Source organism: Abramis brama (genome assembly GCF_963993115.1).
Source record: "Abramis brama genome assembly, chromosome: 14".
Classification (NCBI taxonomy): domain Eukaryota; kingdom Metazoa; phylum Chordata; class Actinopteri; order Cypriniformes; family Leuciscidae; genus Abramis; species Abramis brama.
In genome coordinates, this window is record NC_139976.1 from 10,266,043 (window position 1) to 10,286,098 (window position 20,056).

The 20,056-nt window shown below is 38.9% G+C and overlaps 1 protein-coding gene across 1 annotated transcript; it reads right to left on the reverse strand.

Annotated features, from left to right (window-relative positions):
* Nucleotides 1–4,082: 4,082 nt before the first annotated feature.
* Nucleotides 4,083–18,629, reverse strand: csnk1db (casein kinase 1, delta b). Its single transcript, XM_084135430.1, has 10 exons — nt 18,136–18,629; nt 13,314–13,424; nt 13,026–13,174; nt 12,547–12,775; nt 8,137–8,307; nt 7,880–8,028; nt 6,697–6,865; nt 6,468–6,610; nt 5,848–5,918; nt 4,083–5,566 (listed from the first exon to the last, which is right to left on the reverse strand). Exons 1-9 carry the CDS (start codon nt 18,209–18,211, stop codon nt 5,886–5,888), a joined length of 1,230 nt encoding a protein of 409 aa, XP_083991556.1. The 5' UTR covers nt 18,212–18,629; the 3' UTR covers nt 4,083–5,566; nt 5,848–5,885.
* Nucleotides 18,630–20,056: the final 1,427 nt, after the last annotated feature.

Sequence of the window (20,056 nt, forward strand, 5' to 3'; positions counted from 1 at the left end):
AATTCTCTGGAAATAAATAAAAATGTTAAATTTCTAACAGAATTGTTTGAAATTGTGATACCTCTCATAAATGTAACACTCTTACTAGCCAAGGCTGTGAATTATAAATGACCACCGCTTACTCCTACAAGACAGTCGCACATAGTATGACCCTTCGCAGGGAGTTTGATTGACAGGCGATCTGACCAATCATAATCCGCCAAATCCGCCATTTTTGTCCGACAAAGCAGTCAGGAGAGTTAGATAGATTAACGTTGGAGGATTTGAACTTGAAAAACGGTGTGTATTGTTTAAATTTCTTTTAAAAATGACCAAATTCGTTTCATATCAAAAGTAACCTGGTTTGTCCTGTCTGTCAGCGCGTTGTCAGTGTCTTGTCTGCTCCGCGATGTATTTTTCACTGCGTGAGAACATTGTGTGGCGTGAGAGCGGCGGAGCTTGTCGGACATAGCAACAGTAACTAAAAGGGGGCGGGTCTTTGCGAACGGCCAATTAGCAAAAGGTTTGTGCTGTATTTTCAGTTCAGTCCAGCTGTCCATCTGCATGCAACTGGGATTTTAACACCTTAAGCAGCGGCTCATCTGAAACATAAGGTGAGGCATAAACTAGCAGTGATCAATCCTGCTTCTAATCTACCCTACTGTAGAATTTAGATCTCACCTTGCTTTAACATTCAAGTGAAAAAAGATGTTTGGCTGAAGTAAGTTGGAAATAAGTTCTAGCCACACAAGAAATTGTTCAATGTATAACCTCAAATGGTTGTGTAAGGAATTTAATATGACCTTTTAGGAGTTCCCATCATGAAAGCATTTAATGGAATTAGTTTTAATTTATTTAGCAGTTTTGTTGTCTGCCGCGTTAAATGCTCGAGCTCTTTAAAGCAGAATGGATTCTGATTGTCAATGTTTCATCAGCTGGAAAATAAATCGTTTAACAGTGATTCCAGCAATATCGTTTCTCAGTGCCATTACAGTTACCGTTGTGGTATTCACCTTATTTTTAACGGAAATACGGACGCAGCCAGTTGACGGTATTTTGTGCGAGACTTCCGGTCAGGCACTTCCGGTTACTGGCGAGCTCACCGTAGCGGTTAATCAAACAAGTATTCATAACAACTAACTCATCGTTATGGCTTCAAGGAAGACCGGGATTGTTTGTGCAGTTAGAGGTTGTCATAATAACTGGTACAAAAGAAAGATTTACTTGGCGTTTCTGTTGCGTGGCGTTTTCTATATCTCTGCACACCAAACGTGTCTGACGCGGCGCTGCTGCTGCTTGGTGACATATGATAAGCCTCATTGGTGATATATTCGACATATGGGGAGAGAGTTGTGGAAGGCCTATGTTAAACATAAATATATAGCAGCAAAGACAACGTCGGCAGTATTGACGCAAAATAGGTTGTCCACTTAATTCACATATTTACATTTTATTAGTATGCTTTGCGTGGTTTCGCACCTTGGAATGCTTATTTGTGTGTGTGTGCAGTTTTAAGACAGTCCCTTAATTTGCTTGGCGAATGTCTAACGAATGTCCAACATAAAACCTACTTTACCCTTCGCCTGTGGTTAAAAGCTTTACATTTGAAGAAACCACCGAAACGACCGTATGTTTGTTCTTTTCATTTCGTGAACACAAGACCTACAGAAGACCACCCGATACCAGAAAAGTGGCTGGGCTATGAAGTCTCAATAAAAAACTCTAAGGAGAAACAAAATCATAGTAACCTCTGTATACAATCTAGTCATCATGGCGTTTATTTTGTATGATTTACAATTATTTATAGACATCTACTTATTGCTGTCCTGTGCTTTGGTTGCATTCTGATGGCATTATTAATACATTCGACATGACAAAAAATACCTCCATAGATATATTAGTCCAGCGCTGGCTCGGCCGTGTTTAGGGCGGTGCTGAAGGCGCCGGCGAAGTTGGCACTCTGCCAGCTAGATGCATGAGTGTTTTCAACCAGTAGTGATGGGAAGTTCGGCTCTTTTCAGAGAGCCGGCTCTTTTGGCTCAGCTCCCAAAGAAGAGCCGGCTCTTTCGACTCCCGAAAGGCTCTTAATTTAGGATTTTTTGTAGGCCTTTATTTTACCATAACTTTGCAAAAATTAATGGTTTGTGTGTTGAAAACCCTTTCATGTGCAGTGTTTTTATGCATTTATTGCACAAATTAACAACAAAACAGCAAATAAACAGCTCTGTTGTCATTGAATGCAAGTTTTTTAAACCTAGGGATCCTATATAAAGCGACGAGAATACTTTTTGTGCGCAAAAACAAACAAAAATAACGACTTTATTCCACTATTAATTTCCTTCTCTCTGGGCCTCGAGTCTTTTCACGTAGTGTTTTTGCGCAGCGCGTCAGTGTTGTACGACACACGCATCACACACATGACCAGCGTCGGCCAATAGTGAGCCTACGTGGTGACGTGTAACACAGACACGCTGCGCAAAAACACTACGTGAACTAACTCGAGGCCCAGAGAGAAGGAAATGAATAGTGGAATAAAGTCGTTATTTTTGTTAGTTTTTGCGCACAAAAAGTATTCTCGTCGCTTGATATACTTAACATTGAGCCACTGTAGTCACTTAGACTATATTAACGATCTCTTTAATAACTTTTCTGGGCCAGCAAGTTTCAATCCCTTATAAGCCTATGGAGAAGTGATCCAGCTCTCAAATTTAATCAAAAATATCGTCATTTGTGTTCCGAAGATGAACGAAGGTCTTACGGGGTTGAAACAACATGAGGGTGAGTAAATACTGACAGAATTTTCATTTTTGGGTGAACTAACCCTTTAACGTTGTTACGACTCATTAACTTGCAGTGGAGTGCTGCTTCGCTTCACCCACCTCTCTGTTTTTACATAATGGTATGATCCCATATCCTCACATCTGATTGGCCGCGATGCAATTGCTGACCAATCAAAACAAAGTTCTGCCTTGAGGAAAGCAGAGAAAGGAAAAAAACTGGGAGCCGGCTCTCACTCGATGCGAGCCGGCTCTTCTGATTCACTACAAAGCATCGGCTCTCAGAGCCGCATCTTTTGCGCATGACACATCACTATCAACCAGGTCCGGTACCCGAACTGGGTGAGGCGGGGCTTTAGATCTTTGTTGTATTCATCTGTTACGTTATGTGTAACATTTTTCTGTCAATTCTGCATTTAATCCTTTGCGATTGATATCGTTAGTTAGCCCAGGGAAGCGAGGAAACGGAAGTGCCGCACAAAAACCGGATACTGGACCCATGTTTACTTCCGCGTTCGAAAATAAGGTGAATAGACTCTGCTATTATTTTATATTTAAGATTTTAGAACTATATCTTTATAGTGATAATAGCAGATTGTCTGAGAAAATATTTTCGTGCAAATAATGCACAACAAGGTCTATCTGTTTCCATTAAAATATAAATATCATATCAATATCAATATATAATATCATTTTAAAATACCATTTGGCCAGTGGAAAAGATTGAGAAAAACTTTCTCTGAAATGCATTTTACACAATTTGATTTATTTATTCAAAAACAGGGCAAGGATAGGCTACGAATTTATTTTTATCAATGTAATGTGACGGCACATCCGTATTTCATATTTTCCTAATGTCTTGTACCGTTTAACATGGTATCACGTGGATGAATAATCATATGCAAATGAGGATATGCATAGTAAAACTATGCGTTGTAAGCTCCATATTTGGTTATTTCGGGGTGGAGACGCATGTGCGCGCAATTTTCCGCTGACTGGGATTTATAAAAGGAATCTTAATGAGACCCCTGGACTTCTGTAGAACTCCAGCATGAGAAAATCACGAGACAAGAATAGAAGGTTACAATGGCAGAGGTAACTGTGATGCTAGTTTTCTAGAGACCAGGACAAGACTTTAAAGTTTTAAAATCAATGCATCTTAATGGTGGATATGCAAAACTAGCTATATTTGTCTACCCTAATCGTCATATCGTGATAAACATCACTTTAAACATCTGTAAAGGAGAGCAGTAAAGGAAGAAAAAAAAAACCCATCACCCATTAGCTGTAAATTATAGATTATGCATTAAAAAAAAAGCAACGACAAGCAAATACAAGTAATTTATTTACATTGTTTAAAATACACAAATACAGTGGTAATACAAATTCTTAAAGGACTGACAAATTGGCATGACGTCCACAAGTATGTGGAGCCCAAAGCAGCCATGGGCTTCAAACTGGGGGCTGGAGGAGAATCAGATGAAAAATTTACCCAGGAAGTTGCCAATGTCCTCTGTTATAGCTGACAAGGGAACGAGATGACCAAACCAGCTTCCAAGGTGTGTTAGAAAAGCCACATCAGTGCTGGAATATTTCATATAAGGGGAAATCAATGAACATCAGAGCAAGACCTTGATTTGTTTTCTTTCAACCTTTGTAAAAACAATCGATATCACCAACAAATGATTTACCACTTCCAAAATACCATCCGAGCTATCAGAACAAAACTTGCATCCATTACCTTCACATCAAGAGTATAACAGTCCTTTTTGAAAGACACGTTGCAGGTCTTAGCATGATTTCCATTCATCAGTCAAAACAACATCCTCAAGAGTCAAAGTTCAAGTTCAGAATGCACGAAACCCCCAAAGTCTGGCACTTCATTGTTGTGGCTTTATGAAAGAGTGGATAAAAATAACTGGTGATAACTTTCACTCAACCCATCTGCGGTCATTTCATAGTCTCTCTCAAGAGTTGCATGGAAACATTTACACAAATATTTTACAGTTATTTCACAGCTTAGAAACAGAAGACACACAATAATGGGGGAAGCAGTATTGTACAAACGGGCGAGGTTCAGAGGGTCCCTCTGTGAGGACGTGTACGACTGAAAACCACGCTGTGGAGTCAGTTTGCTATGAGCTGATGCTGAGATTTTGGCCCCTTTGTGGTCCATCCACTCAACACCACCAGCTCCAACAAGGGAAAAGGAACCTCACCAGAGGGCTATTAAAATGTATATTAAAAAATAAATACAGTGAGTAAATAAAAAAAGTTAAGTAAACCCATAACGCCACCAGGCGGACTCGTCTGTTGCCCAGGTTAAAATACAAAAGAAAACCCAGTATACAAATAAACAAGACCCATTTAAACCACATAGATGATACATTAGCCTCAAACGAGAGGAGCCTCAACCAAAGAAAGTTGTGCAGCACTGAATGTATAAGAGTGTAACTGTGAAGGAAGGTCGCATAAGATGACAATGGTGTGGGTTGGCTGATCCAGTCTCTGATTGGTCAACCTACTGGTGTGATTTCACAACAGGCCATAGCTCTCATGTCCATAAGAACATTTAAAGAGTGTGGGAGAGAAAATATGAGAACATGAGAAAAAAAAAGAAAAAGAGAGAGAGCCAGTTAGAAAAGAGGTCAGGTTGGTTTCTACACCATTTTGGTTTGGTCAATAGAAGGAGGAGACTGACGACCCTATCTATTAGCTGATGGTGAAGAGCTGTCAATCAGGCATGTGTAGTTAGGTTGCCCATCGTGCTCCATATTGCAAAGTGGAGGCTTCTGGGACATGGAGACAATCTGTACACAGCAACAAGATAAAGGGACACACAATAAATGACAATTGCCTTTTTAAAAAAATTGTCTTTTTAAGAGACTGAATGTTTATACGTTTTAAGGGGAGGGGAGGAATGTTTAAATGTACATTTTTAGGAAAAAACAATCCATTAACCCAAAATGGTTCCTCTATGGCATCACTGCTTAACCCTTTTTTGGAACCTTTATTTTTAAGAGTGTATGACAGTTTGCACAAGAAGAAAAAACAAAGCAATGTGCAGCTTACTCAAGCTAATCGAACTCACCTGGTGCACCTGCCTTCACACAAGGACGTGACGAGCAACTACTTGCCGTGGTGATCGAAGGGAATGCTATTCTGGGGTGAAGAGAGAGAACATTACAGCCTTCCACCCCCACAACACAATCCTTTGTCCACTGACATGCTACTCGCACCAACCTATAATCATACCGTGCCTACTGTCTGTCATATTGAAACAATATATGCTACTGAAATTACTTTTCCAAGAAATACAAATGCTAGGTCAACAGCTTCCTAGAAAAGGCTTTTCAACTACCTAACAATCAGATTCAATTTTAAGCTTAAGGTCATCAAAAGGCTAATAGAGGTTGTCAGAATCAAAAGGTCATTTACTGCAAGCAATAAAGAAATACTAATATTTTATCAGGTATTTATTTCTGTGAACGATTTGTATGTGCAGAAATAAGACTTCCTAATGTAACCATTCAAAGACCACAGGTACTGAACTGTTGCTTCTGCCAAGAAGTTAAATCTCTTTAATCGGTCCGCAAACAAAGCAGCTCATTCAGACACAGACAGCCACAAGACTTGCTGCTTTTTTAAAAAGGTTTATTATGGATTTGACTGCTCTGCTGAAAGCTGGGATGAGCAGGGTCTGCCTTATACCTGTGATGTGGACATGCGGGAAGTGTCTTGCCGCCCCGTCAGGTCTGAGGACGACACGTTCACTGGGGCGCCACGATGAAGCCGCATACTGACCTTCCGTTCACGCTCCATGCCAGTGACCGGTCTCGGTGAGGATGTGTTTGCTGTGTGACGAGAAGCAAGAGACGACTGCCTACAACAGTGTTTCAAGCACTTGGGAAGAAGCAGAGGTAAAAGACAGACTGTTTACCTGTGTGAGAGGTGGGGGTGAGGGGGGTGGGAGGAGCACCATCCTGTGTGGGGCGGGGTCTGCCTGAGGCTGCTGGGATCCCTCGAGCGGCAGGATTCCTGCTGTGCCTCATCCGCTCGTCCCGCTCTCTCCTCTCACGTTCTGCCTCCTCTGCTGTACGGTTAGCACCCTGACAGAAGGTAAATGCAAAATTATGAAACTTTATAAATGCAAGATTATGAATCAAACAGTTGATTCCAACAGAGTTTGGCTTTACTCTGTGTGTAAACTCTTTACTCTTGTGTGTGTGTATATATATAGCTGTATCGAAAACAGCACAGACGTGGAAACCAGGAGAAACATTGTGTCATGAATGAACTAGTTATAGGCTTTAAGTCCACAGATCAGCAACATTCACCATGGATTTAATGTAGTATCACTAATTGTAACCATGGAAGTTTGGCAGGAAGAGTAAAATGCTTAAAAGATCAAATACAGATTCAGGGTATTGACAAACACGGAAGCGCAGAGGATAGAGCAAAACAGGTCACGAATTAGAAGTCAAAAACAAGAATTTTTAAAGACAAATGACGGAGGATTTCGATATAAGAGAGGAGGAGCTTGAGTTTGTTGCCCAGCCCTATTTGTTTGAACCGCAAGAGGCGTCTACTCTCACCTACTCTACTCTTAACTAGACTTGTATGCAGGCGTTCCTGAAAGCCAGTGATTAAAGTTTATAAAGTTATTAATATGGATATTTTTCTTACAAAACCGTATCGCTTCGATTCAGAAGGCCTTTATTTACCCCCTGGAGCCGTATGGATTCATTTTATGATGATCCGTTTTGGGCTTTAAAATCTGTGGCACCATTCAGTCCCATTATAAAGCTTGGAAGAACCAGGATTTATTTATTTTTTCGATTGTGTTTGGCTGAAAGAGGAAAGTCATATACACCTACCTAGGATGGCTATTTTGAGTAATCTATGGGATAATTGTCATTTTTGGGTGAACTAAACCTTTAAATACCAATGAAATGACTAAAGTGACATTTTTGAAACATCATTTCAATAACTGACTAATAACCTTTTCATTGCCATTAAAGTGAAATTACTGAACCTAAACAAAACAACAAAATATAAGCAAGCAACGCAAGTTTAAATGACCACAGTTTTAAAGAATGAAGACCATCCAGATATGTACTTACAAATTTGAGCATGTTCCAATCAAACACGTAGTCATAGGAAAAGCCCTGTCTGTGGAACAGATTCCTGAAGAGCTGCCTCAAGTATGAGTAGTCTGGCTTGTCATCAAATCGCAGTGACCGGCAAAAGTTGAGGTACGTGGCAAATTCAGCTGTGGGACAGAAAAACATCCATATTACAATCCAAGTGTTTTAGGTCAAATACAAAGCCCGGTTAACATTCAGAAAATGTTAGAAATTACACATGGCTTTGAACATACATGGGTAGCCCTTGCAAAGAACTTCAATGGGGGTGGACATCTTCTTTTCGCTGATACGCTCATACTTCTGTCTCTTGGTGGCGGCTTTCAGTCCCTGCCAAGGCAGTGAGCCCAAGTTGAAGTACATCAGCACATAGCCAAGAGACTCCAAGTCATCCCGCCGAGACTGCTCTATAGAGATAGGTGCACGCAGAATTATAGCTCAATATAGGTTGCGTGGAGCAACTACTGTAGTTATTCATGAATAAGCATTCATATCACATTCATACACACGTGCACAAATAAAACTCCTCAGGGAAATGCTAAAAATATACACGCATCCACTTGAGCATGAGCACAAGTGATGTCATACAGAGTCGACAGAGCATTGGAAAGGAAAAATTACTCTGGAAAAGATGTCAAATGATCAGTAACCACAGCCAGAGAAACACTGTCTATCACAACAAATCTGGGTCACACACACATATTAGGGCTGCACAATACTGGAATTTTTTTTTTTACATTACGACATTTACCTGTTCTGTGATATATATTGTATGTAAAGAAATACAGAAATGTTCACCAGATGACTTGAATAGCTATATTTGGAAAGAATTAGGGATGTCACGATACCAAAATTCCAGTAGTCGGTACCGATACCATTAAAATTGTACGGTTCTCGGTACCACAGCAAAATCTGTTGGAACTATTTTTCTATTTTATTTAACTATTTGAAAAAAATATTAAATTCAATTCAATGACTATTTATGACGGTAATCATAAGTAAATAATACATATAAGCATTAAAGGCTACATGCTGTTTAAACGTAAATATTGCTTATAAAAAAAATCCCATGGAGACATAGCTAAATCTACTGTATAGTAGCCTAATTATTTCTGTCAATTTCTTCAAGTTAAACCAAACTTTTATTTTGACGGGTTGCCATGAAGACCTTTGAGTTTCTGTGCGTGTATGATATGACGATAGTTTTTTCTCAAATTAAACGGTAAAATGCTCAAAGTGACTCTCAGAGTGGCTCTGGAGATGAATTTTATCATGTCATCATATTGTGAGGCAGCAGAGACTGAAAACAGCGCGAGCATCACTCGTGCTTTAGTGTGCGTGTGTGTGTGAGGTAAATGAAACCGCGCGCCTGTGCCATTCATTCACACAGAGACAAGCAGAACATGCAGGGTTAATATTTAAATAGTCTTTTTGCAGTTTAATATACACAGACACTATAGATATTGTGGTATATATCGGCTACAGACAGTGCTCCAAGTAAAAAAGTTAGTCTGGAGCCCCGCGCTTAGATAAAAACACGGAAGCGACTTAAAGCAGCTGCCTATTAGTGGGTACCAAATATATCCGGTACTACAGAAATGCTGGTATCGTCACATTTTCAGTACCGACTTGGTACCGGTACTTTGACAACACTAGAAAGAATTAATCATTCTAGAATGAATGGGGTGATTTTGTTGGGGAGTGCAAAAAAATATTAAAAAACGAAATGGGAATTCTTTCACACTTGAGTTTACTCTTTACAAAAGAACTAACACAAACCTCTTTCAGAAACCATAAAGTGAACTTGAGTTTAAATAGGGCACATTCTAGGGATGCACCCACCAATCCTATTTTCCATATACGTATTGGCTTTGATACTGCGATTTTTGCCGGATTGGGCATCCATCAGACAAGACCGGTCCAAATCCGATACGGCGCATACTCATTTCCCTTCAATGTTCAAATATTCCCATTATTAGGGGCCAAGCCCCGAAGGGGCTATGGCACCTATTGTATCTGTTAGTTTTCTTATTATTATTATTATTATTATTATTCTTCCTCCTCTTGAAGTCTATGGCAGCCCTATGAACCATACATAGGAAAATGATGAAATTTGGCACACTTGTAGTGATGGTAATGAAAAGTAATTGTAGCAATTTTTGAGTCTCTAGGTCCAACTCTATAGCGCCACCAGCAGTTCAAAAATTCAACATTGAAATGGTTATAACTTTTGAACCCTTTGATCTAGAAAAATGAAACTTAGTACACCTGATTCATCTCATCATGCTGATTAGAACCAATATCTTACATTAAGACTCCGCCCATTACAGTAGTGGCCATTTTGAAAAGTACAGTATGCAGTTTTTTTGCTACTCCTCCTTCAAAATTGGTCTAATTTTGTCCAAACATGTACTCAAATGATCTTCGGACTGAGCCGCATAAAAGTACTGTCCCCGATTTTTTTTATTCTTCTCTGATCAAAAGTTATGACGTCGCAAACTTAACGAGGTCGACCCAAAATTGGTTCAGAAGCTATAGCTCGGCCAAACTTTGATCAATCGAAACGAAAATTGGTACACTTCATCGGAAGCATGATCTGAGGTTCCATGCCAAAGTTGGGAACAGCGCCACCTACGGGTCATGAGATATGGAAAATGCATATTTTGGCCAATAACTTATGAACAGTTTGTCAGAAAATTATAAACTTGGTGTCTATCGATTCCTTGGGTCATGACAAATCCGTGGATATCGATTTTGCCATGATGGGATGTACCACGTGTCCGCCATTTTGAATGATGTCATAATTTGCAATATCTTTTAAACTATTTGAAATTTCTTCACCAAATTTGGTATGGATCATCATTAGCATGGCCCGAAGGTACATGAGAAGTTTGATCACAGCGCCACCTAGTGTTCCAGAGATATCATTGTTTTTTGAAAAAACACTTATAACTTTTGCCAACATTGCTTGAAATTTGATTTCTTTATGTCAATATATTCCTTGGCTTATGCCGATTTCAACGATATCTCATATGTTATTTTTCAACAATGTGACTGGCCGCCATATTGGAGCGAATGTAAAACAGTTTTTTCGCTACTCCTCCTTCAAAATTGGTCTAATTTTGTCCAAATATGTACTCAAATGATCTTCGGACTGAGCCACATAAAAGTACTGTCCCCGATTTTTTTGCTCTACTGGAAAAAAAAAGTTATGATGTCGCAAACTTAACGAGGTCGACCCATAATTGGTTCAGAGGCTGTAACTTGTGAACAGTTTGTCACAAAATCATAAAATTGGTGTCTATCGATTCCTTGCGTCATGTCGAATCTGAGGATATCTATTTTGCCAGCATTGGATGTACCACATCATAAGCTATATTAGCATTAAGTTAGCTTAGCATGCTAATCTCGTTAACATGATTTTGTGTGCTCATTCACACACTGAAGCCTCTCCTCTGCAGCTTTGTAAAACATGTCCTCTGGGTGGCGCAAGTGGTTCAACCATGCGTCATGAATCCCGAACCATTGTGGTCGTGGGTTCGAGACCAGTGTGGGGCGACTTTGAAATTGTGTATAAAATAATAATTTAAATTCCTTCCGGCTCTGCACTGCTGTTGGTGCTTAAATGCTAGCTGTGCTGCTGTAATTGATGTGCTTGATGTACATTAAATTTCTGATGTTTTGCTCTTCTGGCTCCGCATTGCGCTACAGCGGCTGTTGCTTGCTCTGCCTTGCAGGGCTTGGCCCCGTATTGCTGCTTGCAGCTATATTTATACTTGGATCTGTAGACAAACTTCTGTAGATTTGCATAAAAAGACTTTATCTGGCCGGAGTTTATGGCTGTTTCTAAATTGTAGAAGAAATAAGGCTCAAACTTCTGAATAGATATACAGTGATGCACTAGAAGTTTTGTACACAATATCTCTTTGTGCCCTGGACTTTTGAATGCGGTGCGCTGCGTTCTGTGAGTCATGTTGCTTTAAGCACATCATTCTGCACCCAGGAAGTGCATAAGCGATGTGTGCCGCCCTGTATTGGAGCCTTTCATATTATGATAATTTTGCGCACTGAAAGATTATTAATAATCTATATTTTGTGTCATATTTATTTTTCAAAAAAATTGTATTAATGAATTTTATAAGAATACAAATAGTAATTTGTTTTTTATTAACATTGTACCATATTAAGCACTACACTTACGTTCATTAATATTTTTTACAAGCTAAACGTCAACGCGAGTCTCTATTCTCTCTTACATTAGCGCTGTTTTGGACTGATTGTTTGAATGAATACACTTACTGGATCATTGAACTGAAAACTTTCCAGGAGTTTAGCAACTTAAAATTATCTGATCGCAACCAGTGATGCGGGTTGGAATAGAAATTTCCACCTACCATGTAGGCTTACAGTTGCTTGCGCCATTGTAGATGCTCAGTGTCATAATCTGACAACTTATAAGATCATGTAACTGCGTGATGTTAATGACGCAATTTCACGTGCTTATATATATATATATATATATATATATATATATATATATATATATATATATATATGCACAAACACGCACACATACGGCATATATACACACAAGCACTCACGCCACAGTGATTTCAAAGCTCACTGGCAAGATTGTGTTTTCTTACCAATGCCAAGGTGTGTGTTGATGGATGCATATCGTGCAGTGCCCGTCAGGTTCTTGTTCTCGCGATAGGGAATGTGCTGGTGTGTTCGTGCGTCACGGTATTTCTTGGCCAGACCAAAGTCAATGATGTAGACCAGGTTTCCTTTCTTTCCCAAGCCCATCAGAAAATTATCAGGCTTCACGTCCCTATGAATGAAGTTCTTGGAGTGGATGTACTCAATGCGGCTGATCTGCAAGGTTTACAAAATGACATTTAAATACTTCTGTAGCAAAAATAGTCGTCAGGCATTTCAGTGTTTCAATAACCATCAGGAGTGGATCTAAGGCACATCAATTCTTAGAAGCAAGTAGAGAGTAAAATTTTGGACTAAACGGCCATTACATTTCTCAGCAACTTCACCTACATTAAAGACTGTCTCCCGCAGGAAAATCGATGAAGAATGAAACAACTACTTGATTGCTTAAATTTGTGTATCATACCATCTGATCAGCCAACAGCAGGACAGTCTTCAGGCTGAACTTCCTGGAGCAGAAATTGAAGAGATCCTCCAGACTGGGGCCAAGCAACTCCATCACCATCACGTTGTAATCTCCTTCTGCACCACACCACTTTATGGTAGGGATGCCAACTGCAAAGAAAGCACACAAAACACCTAAATACACTGCCTGAAAACCCAAACCATGCTTTTTATCATTGATTACATTAATTTATTGAGCACCTCAGCTCCTTATTTACATATAAATGAGACAAAACACTGTTCTCATTACCTCCACCCTGCATCATCTTGTAAATCTTGCTCTCGATGTGGAGCTGAGGGTGCTTTGTCTTCACACATTCCAGTTTGATGGCCACTTCCTCTCCGACTGAAATGTCCGTGCCTGGGGCAGATCGAGAAACAGAGCCATTAAAACAGTGAATGGAGTCTCAGAACACAGTCTGATCTCTAACAAAAATGAAATGACTGCAGATCATAATTGAACTTTATACTTTGTGCATACACTAACATTCAAAATTTTGACCAATTTCATGTGTCTTTACTGAACATAAGTTCTCATTTCTTTTAAAAAAAAAGTGCATGCCCCCAGACCCCCCCATAGTCTCACAAAATCCTGTAGGAAAGACTTTTGAAACAAAGTATGCTTGTTCTGCATGTATTTGTGTGAATAAGTGGCACAGTTTTGTCCACTCAAGCATCCATTGGCATGGAGCACACCGAGCATTCTTATGGGAGTTGAACTTTACACTCGCATGGAGAAAGCGTTGTGAGCGGTAGAGAGCAGCCAAAAGCTCAGAGATGCTCAACTTTATACAAAAATCAAGCGAAAAATGCCGAGCAGCAGCCAATCAAAATGAGAATAGTTAAAAATATGCTGATTGTTCTCCCATTTCTGCTGGATTAAGTGCTTAAATCATATTGTTTACATTAAAGTTGTTTTATGCATGTTAAATATTGTAGTTTGGACATGTATTTCATTGTGAATTGGCTGGCTTTTTAAATGCGTTTAAATGTTTATCAAAATGACACTATCTTTGTGTGCTGAAAAAACAGATTAAACACCCGCTCTACAGACACACCCCAAAGTGTAGTCGTTGAGTGAAGTTCTGCCGCTTAGTGGACATTTACCATCAGTACGCAATCAGAATACAGTGGGCTTACAAGATGGAAGAAAGCACAATCTTTCTGTCACTGTTCTAGTTTCAGTTATTTGAGAGACTTTTGATTCTGGGTTGTTTTGACATTTACCCATATTCATGTTGTTTTGTCTGTTCTAGAGACATGTTGTTATAGCTTTTTGATAAAGCTCTAATCATGCAGCCCTATTAAAAAGCAAACCAATTAATCGCAATGAAACCGTTGGAAATGTTTGGAAAGATGTTTGACGCGTGTTGGTTTTTCAAATGCATGTTATAAGTGACTCAAACTCACAGTGCTTTCAGATGGAGCAGCGTTTAAGAGCCGTACATCAATGACGAGCTACGCATAAACAATCGCAGCCTTTGCGGTTTCAAAATCACGTTAAGCCAAATCGGTTGAAGTGCGATTACATGGAAATTGTGATTAATCGTGCAGCCCTACTTTTTAAATGCATTTCAAATTCTAATTCATAAACACTGAAATGCATTCAATGTGTAAGGAAATAATGTCGCAAAATCGTGATTAAAATTGAAATAACAACATTGATCAAATAATTGTGATTTTGTCCATATCGCAAAGACCTAGTTTATTTTAAATAATAAAGCTCTATTGTGCAGTAATTTGTTAGCCAAACATTTTTCCCAACAGCATTTCTTTTAGGTTGCCAGCCACGGTCTGCATTCTTTTAAAAAACAACAACGTTTTATTCTAGCTTCATGAATTTGTTTATTTTTTTAATCAACACTGAATGTGGGCAAGTTTCATAAAAAAAGCAAAATCTAGAAGAAAAAAAAAGCTGAAAAATTCCATCAATGGTGGGGAAGCAATAGCCCCTTTCACACATCCAGTCTGTACTGGTAAATTACAGGTAACAGATCATGTTTGAACAGGACCTTTTCAAATATAATGGTATATTGGTTCCGACAATTTACCAGTAAGGGAAGTTATAACAATACCAGTAAATTACCGGTATATGCACTGTGTGAATGCGCAATGAAGATTACCGGTATTTCGCTCATACGAGCTCAGAACGTGCTAATGCAAGTAGTCATTTGGGCCAATTAGAAGCCATTGAAAGGGCAACGGCTTTGGGCCATTCATAAAATTATGAAGCATTTACTCAGCACTGTTTACAATTGTCTTCAAATTGGAGTGATACCGAAACTAAAGCGCTTCTCCTCGTCTGGGCGGATTAAGAGATTTGTCAACAACTTAAAGGAACATTAGCGATAATGTCATGTATGATAAAATAACTAGCCTTCTTCAGGAACAAGGCATAAACTTTCTGTTAATGACATCAGAGTTTAATGGTATTTTGGAACTGATGTGTGAATGGTCTGTTACCGGTAAAAATCCAGAACGCGGTTGCTTGTGTGAACAGCACATTTTTTTATGTACCGGTAAAGTCGTTTTTTTGCTGTGATTGCTGTGTGAAAGGGGCTATTGCCTCATAAATGACAGAAAATACCATCAATGGCAGGGAAAGAGTTAAGAAAACTTAATTACATTCTAAAAGATTAATTACACAGATTTATTCAGATCAATTTTTACACAGATTTGATTACCACCATTTCATTTTCATGGCTCAACAGACCCATTTCTCATGAAAAAGAGCACTCTGGACATTCTGCAAACTATCTGTTTTCAAAAGGCAAAAGGCTACCCATAGCCATCTAAACAGAAACTCAAGGACTTGTTCAGCTTGTTCCTGAGAGATTTAAAAAAAAAAACAAAAAAAAACAAATGATAATCTTCCCTTCAGCTGTTAGCAGAGAAACTCATGCAATGAACATCAGATCTACGCACAAATTAATCAGCAAACTAGACATTTATTCAAAGAGCACAAACAGTCATTTAGATTAAATTTACATTAAAAAAAATACATTCTACCTATCTTTGCCAACGAACAATGTAATTAACAGGCTTCTGCTCTGGTTTCAGATCAGCTTTACAGCCATGATAAACAAAACCAATAATACGGCAGTGTTACGCAAGAAATCCCGTCTATCCAACAGTTGACTCAAGAAATAAGATGCCAAACTGCTGATAAGGTGAATGCAAACTGCAGTCTGATAGCTAAATGAGATGTAAGGGAAGTTAAAGATGTGTCATTTGGTCCAAACATCCATCATGTCATAAGCCTGAACCAAAAACTCTGAGGTTACATAAAAGCTGATGGGAAGGACCCAGAATTGTAAATGAGTTGGACAGTCCGGGGTGATTCACACACCTGAGGCCTCCAATGATGCCAAGTGACGCAAACGTAACAGAATCCCAGGAAAAGGGAGAGGTATTGCATTTATGCCGAGTCTGACTGTCGGATGATTTGTAAAAGCAGTAAGTGGTGTAACTAGTCCAATCTTGTTGGGTTTGATCTTCTGAGCCTATAATGCCAAGGACATGGCAGATAATTTGAATGCATTTCACACAAAGTCATGTGCAGAATCAAGATCTTCTAATAGCATTGCCACAAAATAACACCTCCGACATATTTACTCTGAAGTATTATTCAAAAACACTTAATTATGCTGACAAACCAAAGAGTGGGAGGGTGTAGTTATGAAACAGAAGCAAGCAGATGAGAGTTTAAAGTCTCACCACACCCACCAAGCCCTGTTCTCACACACAGACTGAAACAATCCCATCTCAGCCAGAAAGCTTTGGGATAAAGGTCCCGCCACACTACATAATGATCAAAGTCCCCTCACAAACATTGCTTCTCTATCAAAATAAAAGCAAGCTGATTGCATTTGAGCCTGACGTCTATAGGTGCTTTGATTAAGTTAAACATTCTGTTGACAGGTTTCAATCCACAGCGATACGAATTAAGGCCAACAGCTGCAAAACTTCCTTTTATGCCTCATGAATAAGAGATGAACGTCATCTCTTACTGGCTCTACACAAGTACATTTAATCACAGGCTTGAGTTAAATTAAATACCATAATGGTTGAGAGTACTAATAGTAGTAAAGGTAGATTTTGAACTAATGAAATATTATAGTAGTAAAGGTAGATTTTGAACTAATGAAATGTTATCAGCTTGTTAAGAGCATAAAAGCTAAAACATTGACCTACTTTGGTGATCCAAACCGGTAGTGCAATAACAATGACTCTCTATTGCCATCAATGCGATCTCTAAATGTCAACCATAGATATTCAAATGATAAACAACATCCTGGTGTGATACTGATGCTCTCAACCATGAAGGCCATCTAGCATGTAAATAAAGAGTTTCTCAGGTCCCTGACTGTGCTGCTCCAGGACAGCTTTATTAATCAAAAGAGCTTTAGCAAAAATGTACCATGACCCCATGATCAGGAAAATGAGCCTGCATGAATCAAACACAGAGCCTTAAATGCAAGATCTCGACTTTAAGACGCAAATCAACATCTAGGCTTGGTTGGATGTCCATCAAATGCTGATTCAATATGCCAGGTATGGCATTTTGGGTGGTTCAAGCTTTCAGTGAAACCTGTATGGACAGGTGACATTCACTCAAAGTTACACATAAGGGAGGACCCGTTTGTAAACTCCTGCTCACGTTCAATGAAATTACACCTAAATTTAAAGCAAATAGGCCTACTGTGTTGTCACTGACATCTGAGTCTAATGTCAAAAGCACATATTTTTTACGGTCATGTATGACATCCTGTAGTGTTTAAACCACTAACTTATATAAGCTTGTCCCAAAACGGACGTGAAGATTATTTACCCTGCAACTTCAATAAACCACTTATACGTTCTTGTCATTGTTATAAAACATGGTATTTCATATAAATACCCAAAGAACTGAGAAACGGACCTCATAAGGAGACTATAACGAGTAAACCTCTGGAAAAACGCCACTGACAGTTACAGTTGACAGATATATAAAACAATACAGCATGTTAGCCGTGTCATATAATGACAGCTTAATGGCAAGAGAGTATACGAGTGTTTAAGTCTATATTTACCCAGATATATGTCTCCAAATGATCCACTTCCAATTTTTCTACCCAGTCTGTATCTGTTTCCAACTCGTAGCTCCATCGCTGTTTACTGGTTTCTCCCGAACGAGTCACTCGACTGTATTTCAGCTAATTTCTATTAAACCAGATGCTGTCAGCCCTTAAATTCGATGATACGTTAGTATTTTCACGCGTTATTTACCTGCTACGATCCTATATATCTCTATGCGACCCCAACCCCCCCGAATCCCTGAAGAGAATTCGGATTCTTCCGGCGGAGTTCACTTTTCACCATTCCTTTTCTAATATATAAAAGCCCGAAATGTCACAATATTGTGATCAGGTGAAAGCTTAGAGTCTGTAGATTATGCTCCTGTCGGTTTGGTCACCATTTTCCCCAAGGATGAAGAAGATGGAGGTGGATTTTAACAACAGACCCCAGTCGCAGCAGCTGTCACAGGCCTCGTACCTCTCCTGTGGTGGACACGAACGAACGTAGCGCTGTGACGTCACTTCCCCTTGGCAACGCCTCGCTCGCCACAGTCACGTGGGAGAAACGCTGGACGAGTTTCATTAGGTCAGTCTCATTAACTGTCTCGAACACCAATTAATTCATTATATGTGGACATCTTTACATTCGTCCCACATATGTCTTATTCAGTGATTTGTATTGGTGAATAGAATAGCGGACCTGTACTAAGAATCTGTTGTTACATTTACATGCATGTTAATGTGTATTCCAGTTGTTCAAGTTACATTTTAAATGTTTAATGTTACAGTAGTTACAGATATGTTACTTGTCACTATTGGGATACCAGTAGCAAATAAATAAATACTAGAAGACACTAGTCACTTTTCGATAACTTACTATTAGTTTAAAATAATAGTAAAAATAGCCTAATAAAATAAGTAAATAAAAATACTAGTAACAAAAGTATTTGAAGGTTTTATAATAAATTAAGTAATAATAAATAGAAGTATAATATAATACATATAAAGTGGATATTTGGATCAGATCGTAAATGCTTTGGAAAAACACTAGGCTTAAGATCTTAAGATAACGCGTCATCTATATAATACGTGCTCCATCTGGTTTGTTCTTATGGGTGTCCAGCTTACAGACACACTGTGAGGCAAATGCTTTGTAATAAACAAGGCAGTGGGACAAGAGTGGGACAGCGTAACATCTTGTACTCGCTGAAGTGTTTTGGGGCTTGGACACGCCCACCCACTCGCTGATTGGTGGATGCTCCTTTGATTGGTGACACAGTATCCAATCAGGACACGGTCACATGGCTGTAATGTTTTCCAGCAGGTTGCGTAACAGTCTTGCACGTGTTTTTCAATGCGAGTCTCAGAGTAACTTAGAACCGTTCAGAAAAAAGCCTGTAATCGAGCTTTTGAAAGAGCCAAAACCATAGCCATATATATTTGTGTGTGTGTGTTTTATTATAAATATGTTTGAATTATATCCCAATAAATAATAATGCCACAGTTTTTTGTTACATTTTTCATTTGGCTTTTAGTTTTCCAGATACATATCAGTCAAAAGCTTCGACCTATTACTACTTATTTATTATACTGTAAAACGGGATTATGGTAATAATTATGGATTTAAAATTATAAACTAAACAAAACGATACTTGCATTCAACGTGTAGTAACTCCACAGGCGAATATTATTGAATGGTTGTGGACAGAAGTGTTTGTTTAGAGTTAGATTTATTTGCTAACGAGGACATCTAGTGGTCATTGATATGAATAGCAGGCAGTCAGGCACTAACATGAGCGGGAAAAGAAACCTGTTTGCAACACGGATCAAGTTTGTGCCATTTTTGTGATGTTCTCTGATGAGAACATTTTTTCTCATTCCTCTGTATAATATGAAAATACATATGGCAATGTCTTAATCCACAGTGCTGAGAAAA

Bases quoted from the DNA above. Each gene is read 5' to 3' on its own strand.
- csnk1db (XM_084135430.1), bottom strand. From the start codon at position 18,211: ATGGAGCTACGAGTTGGAAACAGATACAGACTGGGTAGAAAAATTGGA. The intron at 12,776-13,025 runs GTATGATACACA...TAAACCTTGCAG, and splicing joins TGCTGTTGGCTGATCAGATG to ATCAGCCGCATTGAGTACAT. The intron at 6,866-7,879 runs GTAAGTACATAT...ACCTTCTGTCAG, and splicing joins ATTGGAACATGCTCAAATTT to GGTGCTAACCGTACAGCAGA.